The sequence below is a fragment of the Notolabrus celidotus genome, chromosome 9 (assembly GCF_009762535.1).
Source record: "Notolabrus celidotus isolate fNotCel1 chromosome 9, fNotCel1.pri, whole genome shotgun sequence".
Classification (NCBI taxonomy): Eukaryota; Metazoa; Chordata; class Actinopteri; order Labriformes; family Labridae; genus Notolabrus; species Notolabrus celidotus.
The window spans coordinates 5,363,860-5,380,216 of NC_048280.1; the positions used below are offsets into that span (position 1 = coordinate 5,363,860).

Consider the following 16,357-nt stretch of genomic DNA (forward strand, 5'->3'; position numbering starts at 1 on the left):
AGACTGAAAGGCTTCACTTAGTTAAACAAGAGACACACACGTGAGTCAGTGTCGGTTTGGTCTGGAGGCTAAAAATTAGCAATTCAAATCATTTCTGGACGGTAGCTGTGGAGGCTAACAGCTTGAGGCTACATTAACTGCTACTAGTGAATGAGTTTCATGTAGGTAATGTCAACACTAGGCATTGACCAGAGGAGGAATGCATCAAAGAGATAACCATGCATCTGTTCTGATCCTTAAAGACCAATGAGTCTTTTGTGAGTTTCAAAGATGACTGCTTTTAAAAACATTCAAGCACAGAGGTTTGATTTGGTGCACAAAAGCCAGAGCTAGAAGAATGCAAAGACTATATGAAACATGGACGTAGTCTCTGATACCTCTCTTTAGGGCTGGGTGATATAGCCAAAAAGTTAAATCTCGATTTTTTCAGCTTAAAATCTGATTCACGATTTTAATCGATTTTTCTGTGTAAATAAACACAATTAAACAAAATTCAAAAAATGTTTTTTTTATTGGATGCCAAAACATCAGCATATAACTGTATAGGCAATATAACTTTTGCTGAGGTCATTTTAACAACACTTGCATGGGCACTAGTGTAAATTTTGGCGGCTATTTTAGATTTAGTCTTAGTCTTTAGACAAAAATGTTGGTTTTAGTCACATTTTAGTCTTTTCAGCCCTTTTTAGTCTCAGTCTAGTTTCAGTCACATTTTACTCTTTGATTTTTGCCAAATCATTTTCTCTCTTTAAAATAATTCATGTAGTGGATCAGATATCGGTATCAGGGTTATACCAAGTGTTTAAATAGTCAATATTTCACTCTTTTAACACTTTTGTGTAATATCTTAAGTTTAATGATTTAGCCTCTAACTGCTAAAAAGCAAAAAGGAAACATTCTTGATGTGACCACTATGAAGATATTTTGATTCTCTTGATTCAAATAAAAATGCCATAAACACAATATAAGGGCTGTATTGCTCTTTTACGACGGTCCCTGAATGCACCTGCAGTGACAGGCACACTGGACAGACCGTCAGTTCACGGCACTCTGAAATGCATCTTCATCTTTGACGACGAGGAGTTGATCCAAACTTACTAAATGTGTCTGATGTTTCACCGAACTGGATTAAATCGAGCTGTAGACACGGAGCTTTTTACGGTATCCACGGCAACAACGTCAAACATCAAATATTAAACAGACGTCCCCCCGGTTGTGTCTTTGTCACTAACGCACACCAGGGGGGTAAAAATCATCAATGAAGATGAGACAGATGCATGGAGGTGAGGAGAGCTGGTTCATAAAGGACACCTGCTGCAGGTAGAGACCAAGCTAACATCCCTCATGTATATCCTGAGTTTGTGTGTTTCTCTTACTCGTCTATCAGTCATGCGCAAACGAATGTTGACCGCAGTCTGTTTATGATACAGCGCCAGTCCTCCTGGTGTGGTGACTGTGTGTATTACGTGGACCAGGTCAAAATAGTAGAGAGCCTGGGAGACATTAAACTCGATGTTAAGATTTAATTTTTGTTCATATCGATTGAAAAAATAAAATCGAATTAATCGAATTAATTCTGTTAATCACCCAGCTCTACCTCTTTTCAACCACCGTGAAATGGGTTGTATTTCCAGGCTGGTGCTCGCGCTGGTTTGGAGCTGGTTGAACTTGCGAACCAACATGGCACCTGCTTGAGCTGGAGGCCGTGAAAGAGGCATGATATGATGTCAGATTTACGTGACCTCTTTTCCCAGCAGTGCTAGCGTGAACTTTCCCTCACAACAAAAATGATGGCGTGCAACGGCAGCTTGTCTCCTCAGCCGACCGCTGCTTTGCCTCAGAATCCATTAGTCTTTTTTATTTTATTCGCTGCAGGACAATGGGGGGGAAACATGTTTGGTTTGTGTTTTTGATCATGGCAACCTTGCCCCTGAAGTAAGTGGTTCGTGGTTCTAGACCAGCAAAGAGTTGGAGCCGCTCTGGAACCGGTTTTCCTGGCCAGGAGCCGGTTCACTCACAGCGGAAACACGAAAACCGGTTCTCAATTGTCGAAAAGAGGTGTGAGACGTCACTTATTGGTTTCTGAAGAGGAGTTATGAAGACCAAGGATGGTGGCGGTCATTAGTGAACTGCCGACTCAAGCTAGCTCATGATCACCTCAGAAACGGGGCCTTTAGCCTCCTGGAGAACAGTTCGTCATTCCATAATGCAATCCTATGACTCCTTGCCTTTATGTTATCTTAATACATGCTTTATAATAAAGCAATAATTTTAGCTTTTCAACATGGGACCTAATGGGAATCCTTTGTTTTTGCAGCCAGCCTCTGGTGGACACTCAAGGAACTGCAGTTTTTTGCGCTTGCATTGGCTTTGTGTTCATCCCTGGAGGTTGCTGCTTGGTGGACTGACAGAGATTAATACATATAACAGAATAACTGGAGTGTGTGTGCGTGCATGTGTTTGTGTGTACAGTAACATGTTTGTTTAAATTTTTAACATTTTTGTGTACGTCTGATGTGTGGGAGTCGGGTAGACTCGTGAGAACTAAGAACCTCAGATAGAGATAATTCACTGACCTTTTTCCACCCCTTTTATAGTGTGTATGTCTGCATATGTGTGTGTGTGTGTGTATGTCTGCATATGTGTGTGTGTGTTTTTCCTTCAGTGATCTTTGCTGTCAGCAGACAGGCTGTTTGTTTATGACCAGAGTGATTCATGCGTCTATAAAGATGCCCAGTGTTTCTCACAGGACAGGGTCAGTCTGCACACAGGCAGAGTTAGATCACCGCTGTGTTCACATGCTTCTAGCGCCTGGAAACGTATGAATGATGTTCAGCCTGTATGCTACATTTCCTGTGGTGTAGTTATTTGATAGTAAACAGGAAACCTTTGGGAAACTTGGTGACAGGTATTTTTTACTGCTCAGGCTTGTTATCGCTCTCTATCGCTCTATCTTTGGTCAAAGTTTCGCTCTCTCTTCTTGGTCCGAGCTGAGGATTCATCCTTAGGAGACATTAAAAGCTGCTTCATCCTGCTCAGTTCTGGCTCTGGGAATAGTGAGGAGACCTGTCCCAGAGGACCTGAGGGTTCTGGATACTTCATAACAAACAAGCAAGTAGGGTTGTCATGATGTCAGAGTTTTGGGTTTAATTATACCTTAATAATACAATTAAATGGTAAAAACAAGAATAAAACATTACCTAATGACAGTCATTTCAGGCAGGGGTCAAGTCCACCCCAAGCTCAGCTACGTCGTGCAGATCGCATGGTTTCATGTCCAAATAAATACGAATGCAGATCCAACTTTGCATAAAAAAAGTCTGTCTCCAGTTGTAGATTTTCTGTCACCTGTTCCATGATGTAATAATAATACATTTTATTTATAAAGGGCTTTTCTAAAAACTCAAAGACGCTGCACTAAGGATAAAACATCATATAAAACAACAGAATAATAAATCCATGAATAAAATACATTTAAAAGCAATCATATGTTAGAAGCAGGTCTAAATAGATGTAGACCTGCTTTAAGGCTGATTTATACTTCTGCGTTGAATCAACGGCGTAGCCTACGCCGGGGGTCCGCGTAGCTCCCGTACCTACGCCGTGGCCTACGCATGTAGCTGACGTGTACCTCCTCCAAAATGTAACTCCCCGTAGAGCCGACGCGGACTGCAAGCTCTGTGATTGGTCCGCTCGGCGGCTTTGTCTTTCCCGCATTTACAACACTTCCGGGATCCCGCACATCGGCCGCACATCGGCCGTGTATTTCATCTCCTCCTCTCTATTCTTCATGTAATCATGTCTGTATGATAAACAGCAACATGTATCAGCTGTAGATTAACAGAACACGCTCTGAAACTCTGTGGAAAAGTAAACAGAGATCGTAGCGGGACCGGAAGCAGGCGACCGGCTATCAGAGAGACCACACTGCCCTCAGGCGTTTCGGCGGAGAATTACTGTGCGACACGGACACACCGACGCACAAGTATGTGGGGCTCATGTCCGCGTCAGCCCCTGCTGCGTAGGGGCGACGCAGAAGTATAAATCAGCCTTTAGTCTCTGTTTCCACTGAGCAGTTGTTGGCCACTATAAAGACAGATATTTTAATGTGAGGGGACTGAAAGTATCACAAATCTGACAACCTCGGAACAATGAGAGATAATTTGGCCAGGACGATTTATTGCTTCAAATACCAGGAGGAGGATTTTAGGAATCAATCCTCCAATAACAGGAAGCCAGTGTAGAGACCTGGAGACTGCTGTAATGCGCTGTACTTCCTTTGTGTTGCCAGGACCATAGACTGTAAAGATAATAGACTTGGTATCCATGACGTCACCGATCTGTTCCTTAGCGCTGTTTTGAAGCCAATCAGCGGTGGGAGCCATATTGGAAATGCTGAACTCATCCAAACTTAGTGTGACACAAAGAGTTGGGGTTTGAGCCTCCTCATCAACAGCTACAGTGTTCCCACCTGTCAATCAAGTCAGCCATGTCCTTATTTGGGCAAAACTTGTAATCTTGATATCTTCTGAACCGTTGCGTTAGAAGAAAATTCACCCCGTGTGTAGTGTGTGCCGATAGAGAAATTAGCGACATAGACCCAAGCCGTTTTTTGTACCAGGCTGTAAACATGTTTATTAAAGCTGCTGTGAGGAACTTTTGTTTTGTATCGATTCTGGCGCCCCCTTGTAGACAAAGTGATACCTCTTATCTCTTGTCCTATACATGCAAAAGTAGTGTTTTCAAGAAAAATCTCATCCTGTTGTCTGTTAACAGTCAACTTTATCAGGCAATGTGATTATTTTCCATGAAAACAGTCAAATAAAGGCAGATTCTGAAGTGAGATGTCTGACACCTACCCCCTGAGGGCGGTTTCAGGCATTAAAAATTTCAACAGAGAAGGTGTCAGTGTTGCTGCTGATGGACTTGTTTACTATTGAAGGTCATAAAGAGGCATCAGTATCATTTTCAGTCTGTTTCTAAGCCAGTTCAAAACTCCTCACAGGGCCTTTAATGCTGCAAAGATCGTCTTCTTTGAATGGGTGTGTATGTGGTTTCCGGTGTTTCTGCAGCCAGCCTCAAGTGGACACTCGATGAACTGCAGTTTATAACACGTCTGTATGGGCTTCATATTTTGAGACCGGAGGTTGCCGCTTGGCTAGGACTCTTGCAGCAGACCTTTAAACACACTGTTACAATAATGTAGCCTGCTAATTATAAAAGCATGAACATGTTTGTCTGTGTCTTGTTTCAACAGAAATCCTGCTGGTTGGTGATTAAAGGCTGATTTTGTGTCTGATTTACTCCAAGATTTGTGGCTTGATTTGTAGATTTTAGAGTCATGGAGTCTTCTTTAGAGCTGGAGACGATTAACGAGCACATGAATCAGGTCAGTGATGAAACAACCTTACAGACATGGTTTGTTTATTTCATTGGGCCGACAGTGTGTCGTGGTTACATTCCAGCTACTCTCATAATTAGGTCAGGACGTTTTTGTGAGTAACCACTCTTCCTGTTGTGGACAAGAGCTGGAAAAATGTCCGTCCTGAGAGAATAAGAAATATTCCTGGACTTTTAAGGAGGTAGCTGTGTGTGTGTGTGTGTGTGTGTGTGTGTGTGTGTGTGTGTGTGTGTGTGTGTGTGTGTGTGTGTGTGTGTGTGTGTGTGTGTGTGTGTGTGTGTGTGTGAGTGTGTGAGTGTGTGAGTGTGTGTGTGTGTGCGTGTGTGTGTGTGTGTCAGCTTTATTCTGTTTGTGACCTCACACGATTAAAACTTGAGAGTCAGATCAGGCTTTTGATGGATGAATGTTTACACTGACTCATGCTGTTACATCTCACTGAGAAAATGTGTGTGTGTGTGTGTGTACGTGTGTGTCACAGCATAAATGACTCAGTGACTCTGAACAAACAGTGGGAGGAAAACGCTCCTTTTTTAAATCAGCCCTTAACCGAAGGCCGCGGTTCAGTTTATGACAAACACACACGGTCACAAACCACCAAACAAAGAGGGCAGAGGGACACACACACAGCCAGAGCCACAGCCTCACACACACACACACACACACACACACACACACACACACACACACACACACACACACACACACACACACACACACACGGTCACACAGTCAGAGAAGTGTGTGGTTGCGTGCAAGGCCCCCCTCTGGTTTTGTTATAAGTTATTAACAAACCTGTGACTTCAGAGCTCAAAATGCACACACACACACACACACACACACACACACACCGCCACACACTGTTCACGGCACACTTTAGTTTCATATTGCCTCATTGTACCTCAGTAAGGTCGTCTTACAGCACCTCCCCCTTGTTGAGTGTCTTTCAGCCTGAATTCTAACACTTTATATCATTTTTTTCTCCTCCTTTCATGACCAGGTTTGTCGTTTGTGACATTTTAGGCATTGAAAGGAGTTTTATTTATTTATATAGAAAGATTTGATATCATAAAGAAGGTGCAGGACCAGATTAGCTTTTTGCTTCCTTCTGTCCCTTCTTGAATGCATCATGTGTTTCTTTTGAGGCATTGTCTATTACCTTAAACTGTTATACTTTAAAATGTATCTAACTAATTAAAACCCTAATATCTCCTGTTATCACAAGCAGTTTAAACCCAAGCCAAGGTAATCACATGTTTATGACTTATGCAATGAAAACTAAGGTCACATGACTTTCCAAGCATTATCAGGAAGGTCACTTCATTTCATCCTTTCGTATTTGCCTGTAATCCTCACTTTTCTCCGTCTCTCCAGGATGTTGTTTTGACCGACTTCACCTTCATCCAATCCTCCTCTCACGACTTTACCAGCGACCGTAACCGACCTTTATTTATCAGCTGAAGTTAAAGATCCAAACAAACACAGTCCACTTATAAAAACAGAAACATTGACAGAGATTGTAGGAAACAAAAGATCAGAAGCCTGGAAGTGTCAGACTGCCGCTGTGACACAAAGTTCTCGCTCACGTTGTTGCTGTTTCAAGACTCTGCGACTTGAACTTTGGCCAAGACCTGCACACACTCCCAGAAAAACACACTCTTATTTGAACTTGAAGCTGAAACACACACCTCTCAGTCAGAGAAGAATGAGTTCCACTGTAATCAGTCGACATCTACCCAGCTCAGCATCAGTTTTCACCAGGTTTTTGATTGTGATGATTCAGAAGGGCTTTTTAAATCGTTGCTTCGTTCATGTAGTCATAATGTTTGCGATGAAGTTATTGATAGGCTGCTTTTTTAACAGCTTGTAAAGTCTTAAAACATCTGCTCTATGACATGATTTTTAATTATAGTGCAAAGATTAGGACAATAATAAAAAATGTGTAAAAGTAAGAATGCTGATGAAGTATCCAGATCACTAAAACACTTCCTTAAAGGCACTATGAGGAGTTTTTAACTGGCTGAGAAACAGACTGAAACTGATATTGATGCATCATTATGACCCTCTAAAGCAAACAAGACCATCCACAACAACACCGATACCTCCTCTGTTGTCATTTTTAATGCCTGAAACTGCTCTGAGGGGGTAGGTGTCAGTACAAATGATTGACATCTCGCTCTAGAGACACCCTTTTTTTTGGCTGTTTTCATGGCAAATAATCACATTGTGTGATGAATATAAATGGTAAAAGACAACAGGATGAGGTTATTGTCTGAAGACACTAATTTTGTTTTTGCAGGAGAAGAGATAAGAGGTATCACTTTGTCCACAAGGATACACACCAGATGTTCCTCACAGCAGCTTTAACTTCCAGTGTTAAACTTAACCTCTAAGTAGCTTTGGAAAAATCTTCTGAAACCTTCTCAATCGTAATATTTAGACTGCACTTAGTTAAACATTCACGCCCAGAACACCGTCATGTTTGAAAATCTGCAGCAATTCCTCATGTGTGAAATATTCTAGTTACCTTGTGCTTAGGTTTGTAGCCTACACATCTCATCCACACTCAGGCGTATAGTGTCTCTGGAAACTGATCTGGAATGTTTTTTTAAAGACAGTTTTTATTGGACAGGACAGCTGAAGAGAGAGAAGAAATGTGAGGGGTAGAGAGAGGGAGAAGACATGTAGGAAATGGTAGAGGCCCAGAGTTGAACTAGGGTCAGTTTTGCAAGGAATATAGCATCTGTACATGGGGTGCATGCTTAAACCGCTAGGCCAAGACTTATTGAAGTGAAAAAAAAAAATTCAGCCTTCAACTAAGTCTCACTTTTGGAACGATCTTGTAACTGTGCGGGTTGGGTGATTTTTAACAAACAAACGCCAGAGTAGTTGATCTACCACTTAAAAAGTCCCTGGTCAGGGGTCGTACTCCCAGAAGTTCCAGGAACTTGTAGGGTGGACGGGGCCTGCCACGCTGTTCATTTCTGATCTGTAAAGTACCCACAGGGTTTTTATGTCACCCACCGTCCACAGTAACATCACACAACTGTGATTCACTTGGTTTAATAACTCATGAACATTCATCTTCTCTGAGCCCGATAGCGGGATTACATCTCTGTCAGCTCCCGGTGTTACAGTTGAAAGAGTTACCATGTAAACTGGCGACTTCCAGCTGAACGTGTCACTTGTTGGGGAGTCCTCAGGATGATCCTAGTTTTGTTTTCTTTTAATCAAAATGTCAAAAAGTACTCATCAGATTTGTATTTATTGATTACCTGAAACTATTTGCATCCGGCTAAAGGTCGCCAATTAACAGGGTAGCTCGTTTAACTGAAACACCGGTCGATATCTGCCATGGCTTTTACAATTTGTCTTCTTGCTTTAAGTCCAGAATTTAGAGTATTTTTAAACTGCTTTTTCACGAGCACGTCTCCATCCATTTGCAGTGCAATAAAGCAGGATCAAACTGGGCACTAGATGAATGTCCTCCATGCTAACACACCTGTCTGACCCCTTTAGGCCTTTGTCTTTTTCTCACCGCCCTCTACTGGTCTTGCGGTGTAGTGTAATTACTTGTATTGCTCTATACGTCACTGGACTGATTGGCATAATCTTTATAGGACTTCAGGCCACAGTGGAAACACAGACAACAATCAGCCTCAGGAACCATTTTAGTTCCTGGAACTAAAAGGTCATGGTACTTTTGGTAGAAAAGCATCTTAACCCCAATAGTGTAACTTGATAATCACTGGTCTGTTTTTTATGATTGACTATAAATAAGAAATAGAGCTTTATAATAATGAAACATCCATACTGGATCTTCTCACCAGTGTTTGCTTTACGATCCCGAATGATTGTGCTTCAGTTTATTCGTCTGCAGCCACCTGCCCGCACACACCCACTCATTATCTGACGTTATCAGACAAGTGCGACAAACAGACTCCAGCCCTGTGTGACCTTTGTCCTATTAAGGATGCATTAATAGCTTCTTAGACTCAAGTATAAACATGTTATATTGTGGATGTTGCTGACTGAGACTGCAGAGGCTGAACTATCCACAGTTATTCCTCATGCCAGACAGTAGATCTGAAATCATAGCAGCCAGTTTGATTATGTATAATATGATTTCCTGACCAATAGAGAGTCTGCTTTTTAATATGATGTGTAAGAGTGCAGGCTCTACCGTCTGTACAGATCTTGAAAAACTGGTCCGACCGGAGCACTGACAGGCTTTACACCTCTCACTACTTTCCTCCGCCTCCTTCTGTTTCTATTCTTTCTGTCCTCCCTCCCCCGTGCCTCCCTTTTTTAAAATTAAACTCCAGCCATGCAGCAGCAGCAGCAGCGGCAGCAGCGCGGACACAATAAATCACATCAGCATGCCTCCATGCATGCTCGTGAGGCATGTATGTGTACAGGTTAAGTATTTGACCCCAGCCCATGCTCTCACACACGCAGGGTTGAACATATGCTGAGGGCTGATTAGCATCTTTCCAAATCTGCTCATATACCTTAAGCTGGCAGAGAGAAGAAGTCACGCTGCTGCAACCCTGCATACTCACAGGTCCAACACTAGATTAGGGTTAGAGGACTGCAGGATTACTACAGAGACTTCAGTGGGTCAAATTACCGCAAAGGAAAAGTTGCATTGTTTACTTTCCATTAGCGCAGAAAGCCCAGAGGGGGGTCGTTGTGAGCTACTGCTTCTATTTGAGCAGCAACTCGTCCTTGAGCAAGGCATTTGACCGCTGCTTACTCAGTAGAAGCCTGTAGTTGTTTCGAGCAGGTGTGAACGAGTGTAGCTGGAGGAATTAGGACCTGTGCGTTGCAACAAAGTCACCCGTGCCCACTCAGCGAGGTAGAACAAACATGGAAAAGAAGCGTCTCCACATGCAGGGAGCCGAGAGATGACAGATGGACGAGTCCTCCTCATTAAGGCGATGTCTTTTCACATCCTGCACCAAGACAGCTTGAGAATCAAATCTATTTTTGAACATTAAAGTGTGTTCATGAAGAACAAAGGAAACCAGGAGGCAGAGAAGCGCCTGAGAGAGACGCTGGATGTTACAGGCTGGGCAGTGAATAACATGTAGGCTAAGTAGAAGCCTTCAGGTGCAACGGTGGACATTTTTAACCTCCTGCACACACATGACTGGACACTTGGCACACCAACATCAGTTACATCCAGAGTCTGTAGGACATGACTCATTTGTGCACAGTCTGTTGGCTCAATTATGTATTATTTCACCAGTATTTCAGTTACTTCAGGATAACATTCGCCTGTTCTTGCTGGACCTGACTGTGCGTTTCTGCTACAGTTACAGTACCTAGAAAAAAAGCAGATCTGAATGTTTAGAGAAAGAATTTCAGTTTCAATATCCATCCATCCATCCATCCATCCATCCATCCATCCATCCATCCATCCATCCATCCATCCATCCATCCATCCATCCATCCATCCATCCATCCATCCATCCATCCACCTTCCTCCGCTTATCCGGGTCCGGGTTGCGGGCGCAGCAGTCTCAGCAGTCTCAGCAGGGAAGCCCAGACACTGCTCTCCCCGGTCACTTCCACCAGGTTTTCTGAGAGGATACCGAGGTGTTCCCAGGCCAGCTGAGAGATATAATCTCACAAGCATGTCCTGGGTCTTCAATGTGGCCTCCTACCAGACGGACATGCCCGAAAACACCTCCCCAGGGGGACTTCCAGGAGGCATCCTGACCAGATGCCTGAACCACCTCATTTGGCTCCTCTGGATCCGGAGGAGCAGCGGCCCTACTTTGAGTCTGAGCTCCTGACCCTATCTCTAAGGCTGAGCTCAGACACCCTGCGGAGAAAGTTAATTTCAGCCGCTTGTATTTGCGATCTTGTTCTTTCAGTCACTACCCACAGCTCGTGACCACAGGTGTCAATATGTAAGGGATGATGTATGGTTAGCAGGTGGAATCCCGACAGGGTGAGACAAGACGCCTGAAGGGGTTAGAAGGTTTGTAGTGTGTTTGTAGGGATCAGTAACTCAAAGTTGCTCTCACCTGCTCTGCTGATTGCTCAGAAGCTGGACAGGATCCAAGATGTAAATATTAGGGATGCACCGAAAATTTGGCCACCAAAAGACTTTTATCACCGAAACAACACGGCCGAAACAGAATGTTGTGATGATGCATGCAAAAACTGCTGCCAGTACGCCCTTGTCTGGATAAGGGCCAACATGTCTGCGTCTGTTCTTCCTTTAATTGAGGCACTTAAGCGTCTTCTAAGGAAAGAGGGACCACGGAGTGAAAACAATGAAAAGTAAACTCTTAGTCTGTCAGCACACCTTTCACTGACATCTATTCGGATCCTCTGGACTTCATCGCGACTGTACTGGATCCACGTTATAAAGATCATTACTTGGATGTGGGAATAAAGCAGCGCGCACGAGAAATGATCCAGGCCGGATGGATGCAGAGAACCTGCTTGGATTGAGGGGCATGCACCCTCGTTGTCTGATATGCTCAATGAGATCCTTGATTTCAGTGAGGTTAGCACACAGTCAGAGCCTTAAATGCAATGGTACTAATAATTGGCATAATCATTTCTTTCTGTTTTTCTTTTTTCAGTTTCGGCCAAGAATTTTCATTTCGGTGCATCCCTAGATTTAACTCATCATACATTTTGATTGTACTTCAGTTCAGAATTATAATCTGGCTTTGACTTTGTTAATTTAACGTCATTCTTAGACACAGCAAGCTCCCTCTGTCGTCTTGTTTGTTCTTTCTTCTTTGTCGCCCTTTTATTTTACCACCTGTTCTGCATTCATCAGCCCAGTCTGTGCGTGTGTTTATGTGTGTGTGTGTGTGTGTGTGTGTATGTAGGGGAGAGGTGGGAGGATGGAGGGATTGCGGGAAGGAGGGAGGACAGTGTGGATTAACTGTCCTGTGTTGTTGCTGCAGTTCACACATTCCAGCGTGCCGATTCAGGCCAACTCTCTGACTGTACCAACACAGAGGCCTCCTCCTGCCCCCTCACCCCCTTCTGACGCTCAGATCTCCATCCCTCTGCTGCACAACCTTGATCTTAATTCAACAACAGCCCCCCTCCCCCCATCCCTCCTGTACTCGTGCTGCCCCTCATCGTTCCTCTGCAGCCTCTTTTATTGTGAAATAAGAAAGAAACCTGATTCACAGAGAGCGTACCGTGCTGAGTGTCCAATCAAGGCCAAAGTAAACATGTTTCCTCCTTCAGATGATGCACAGCCTCTCCAGGGGGGGCAATCACTAATAATGCACTGTGCGTTACCTTGTTTTGACCTGTGACTGCAGCGCCCTCTAGAGGACAAACAGTGTCACACAGTGTCTGATGTGCTTCCAAAGACTGAGATCAGAGTTTCAGCTGCTCTGAAGCAGAATCATCAAACATCTGACACTTTCAGATGTTTGGTAATTTGGTCATTTGTTGCAGATGCAGGTCTTGCATACTAAAGGTGAGGGACAGTGTTTTGTTCAGAAAGGAGAAGAATGATGTTTACTTGACTTAAGGTAGATTTGTAGACACATTATGTTTTTGTGGATTTGAATCTTTAGAGAAACTTTAAGGGGGTGAATTTTTTCACCCTTCTTTGGAAGTTTTGCAAACTTTCCTCTATCCGTCTTTCCAACCCCAACTCTGTTGATGAATATGTCTGTCTAACATGAGTTCTTAGTTATGCTGCTATAGGGTTAGACTGCAGAGGGAACTGACAAACTGTGATCCTGCTTTTCCCTCTCTCTCCTCTGTCTGCTTATAATTCACTTTAACTCTCCCTATCCCATTAAAGTTACTAACCATAGACCTTTCTGGAGTCCCTGAGCTCCCTTGTCTCTGAGTCGACTCCAGTTGCTACAACTACTACTACCCGTATCATCACTATCATCGCTCTCTCTCTTATTCTCCTCTATCCCTCTTTCCAACCCCAACACGGTCTCAGCAGATGTGTGTCTAACATGAGTCTGGTCCTGCTGGAGGTTTCTGCCTGTTAAAGGAAGTTTGTCCTTGCCACTGTAACTTGCTAAATGCTGCAAAGTGCTCTGCTCATGGTGGATTAAGATGAGATCAGACTGAGTCCTGTCTGTAAGATGGGACTGGATCTGATCCTGTCTTGATGTTGGGTCTTTGTTAATAATAGAACATAGAGAGCGGTCTAGACCTGCTCTGTGTGGAAAGAGTCTTGAGATAACGTTTGTTGTGATTTGGCGCTATATAAATAAAGATTGAAGGTTTTGACACAAAATCTCAACAATAACAAAGTAATTATAAAAACACAAAGTATCAGCTTTAGCCTTGTTTTGTTGTCTTTTTAGTTATAATACCAAAACAATGCAGGTTCAATTAAACTTGAACCTGCATTGTTTCTGTTGGGATTTCCACAAGATGGTCTAGATCTTAATCAATCACAACACACCCTTCTAATGAAATTGTTTCTACTAGCAAGAAGGTGTATTTTGTTTCAGTGGATCAAGGAAAAACCACCAACAGTGACACAGTGGTGCAGAGAAGTATACAAGGTTATACCAATGGAGAGCCTCTCCTCAAAGTTAAAAGGGAACAACAGATATGTTTTTGAAATTTGGCAACCAGTCTGAGTTTATCTACCCAATGAAATTACAGATTTGTTACAAAAAGGCGGAGTACCTCTCAATCTGAACCCTATTTTATAAATAAGAATTGCATTTTTCCATCCCCTTTTGCTGTTTTGGCGGGTTGCCGTTAGCCCTCTTTGGGAAGGGCATGTGGCACGATGCCTTGTATGTTTACCTCTTTGCCAGTGTGTGTTTTGCTACTTGAGCGGCATGTGCTATAGGGTGTTGCTGTCTGGTTGTGAGTCTTGATCTGGGGGCTGTCGGGTTATTGTCTTCTTGTCTTGTTTTGTTTGTATCTTGTGGATTGTTTTGGTGTTCTGTCTTTTTCGTCTTTTATCTTCTTTGTCTTGTACTGATGTGTGTTGTTGTTGTTTTTTTGTTGTTGTTTTTTTATGTCTTTCTAGTTTCTGTTTTTTTGTTGTTGTTGTTGTTGATGTCCACTTTGAATATTAATAATATATACACATAATACCAAAACAACTGATGCGTACCTTCTTTATATCAAGAAGTATGATTTTACTTACGCCTGCAAAATGTGACGAACATCTGCAATGTGGGGAAACATCTTTCAGTATTGCAAATAACTTCATGTTGTGCAATAACTCCACACATCTTAAAGCGTGAGGTTCCTGTGTCTTCTGTCTGTTCGGCATGTGTTACGCACATCAACTGACTTTTCCCCACGTCAGCAGATGATTAAAGTGCAAACATCACCCACACTCTTGCTTGTAATAAAAACACGGCCTCTTCCCTGCCACTGTTGTGACGCTGTGCTTGCACCGACACAGACCCGTCGCATTGTCACTGTCACAGCTGTAATTTTGTTGTCTCTCCTTCTTTTCATCAGGGCCGGGTGGAGGTGGAGGCTGGCAACGAGAATATGAAGTTTGAGACCGGACCATTCTCCTTCTACGGGGTCATGGCGCTCAATTCTTCATCACTGGGTGAGTTCACAGTTTCATGCCTCTACTGCCACCTACTGGTAAAAGGAGCATTCACATTTTTTTTTTTACCCTCTACTAAAACATTTCATTTAACTTAAATATCCAAAGCCTCTAATTTAAAAAGGCCTGATACTACTTTCAGGAAACATACCCTGGAACATTACACACTGTAATTCTGTTCATTTTAAAGAATAGGAAAAACTACACATACTAGTATCATATCACAACCATAGACAAAAGTAGAATAAGCAAACAGGCAGCACATGCTATTAATTTGGGCTTTAAGAACATGGTCATAACTGCTGCTGATGATTTATATTTGCTCTGATTTACAGTATAATATAACAAATGTCTTCAACTAACTATCCTAATATTCACACAGCTGCAGCAGTGCTTCCTTTGAGTCTTTAAAGGTGACATATCACGCTTTTTTCATCAATACATATTGGTCTAAGAGGTCCCCAAAACATGTCTTTAAAGTTTATGCTCAAATAAACACTTTGAAATCAGATTTTGGTCTGCCTGAAAAACCCTCTTCTTCAGCCCTCCTCAGAACACTCTGTTTTCTCTCTGACCACGCCCCCTCAGGAAGTGGATGTGCCTCGGCTGTCCAGCACGTTGATCTAATGTTTACATGTTGGCTGAATATACACGGCTGCTCAGAGATCACGTTACTTCAACCCTCTGAATCTGATCCAGAATCTGATCCTGATGGAGAGGCGCCTGTAGCAGGACCTTTCTGAACCATTGGTCACAGATTTAGTGTTTCTTGTTGTTTTATTTATCAGTATGTCGACGTGTGTCTTGGTACACAGCTACGAACATGTAGCTATGTGGCTATGCTAACTACAATAGCACTTATCCATGATAAATAAAAATCATCCACTAGATCTTCAAATCTGCAGACATGGGGAGTGAAACCGACCTCTGCCAGAAAGGCAGCAGGACCTTTTCTGAAGGATTGGTCACAGATTTAGTGTTTCTTGTTGTTTTATTTATCAGTATGTCGACGTGTGTCGTGGTACACAGCTACAGCTACAGCTACAGCTACGAACATGGAGCTATCTGGCTATGCTAACTAGCGCTAGCACTTTTCCATGAAAAATAAAAATCATCCACTAGATCTTCAAATCTGCAGACGTGGGGAGTAAAACCGACCTTTGTGTTTATTAAGACAGCCTACAACTAGCATGCCTCCCTCCTAAGCTCCTTGTTAGCACATATTTGTGCAGGTAATGAAAAATGGAGGGGGGATTCAGTATTATTTTATACAGTCTATGGGCTGAACAAGCTCCGAGCTCTGACTCCGTGACAGACCGGATATTGTTGTTACGTAACAAAAACACGGAAGTCTGAAACGGCTCGTTTCACACACATTTACAGAAAGGTGGAGAAATCAGAACAGGGGCAGAATG

General features: G+C 42.9%; 1 protein-coding gene across 1 annotated transcript in view; it reads left to right on the plus strand.

The window, feature by feature from the left end:
* Positions 1 to 16,357, plus strand: part of LOC117818936 (metal transporter CNNM4) — an 83,183-nt gene that overhangs the window by 44,614 nt on the left and 22,212 nt on the right. Inside the window, exon 5 of the mRNA XM_034692079.1 lies at positions 14,846 to 14,942. Within this exon, the coding sequence (XP_034547970.1) occupies positions 14,846 to 14,942 (97 nt within the window). The remainder of the gene's footprint in view (positions 1 to 14,845; positions 14,943 to 16,357) is intronic.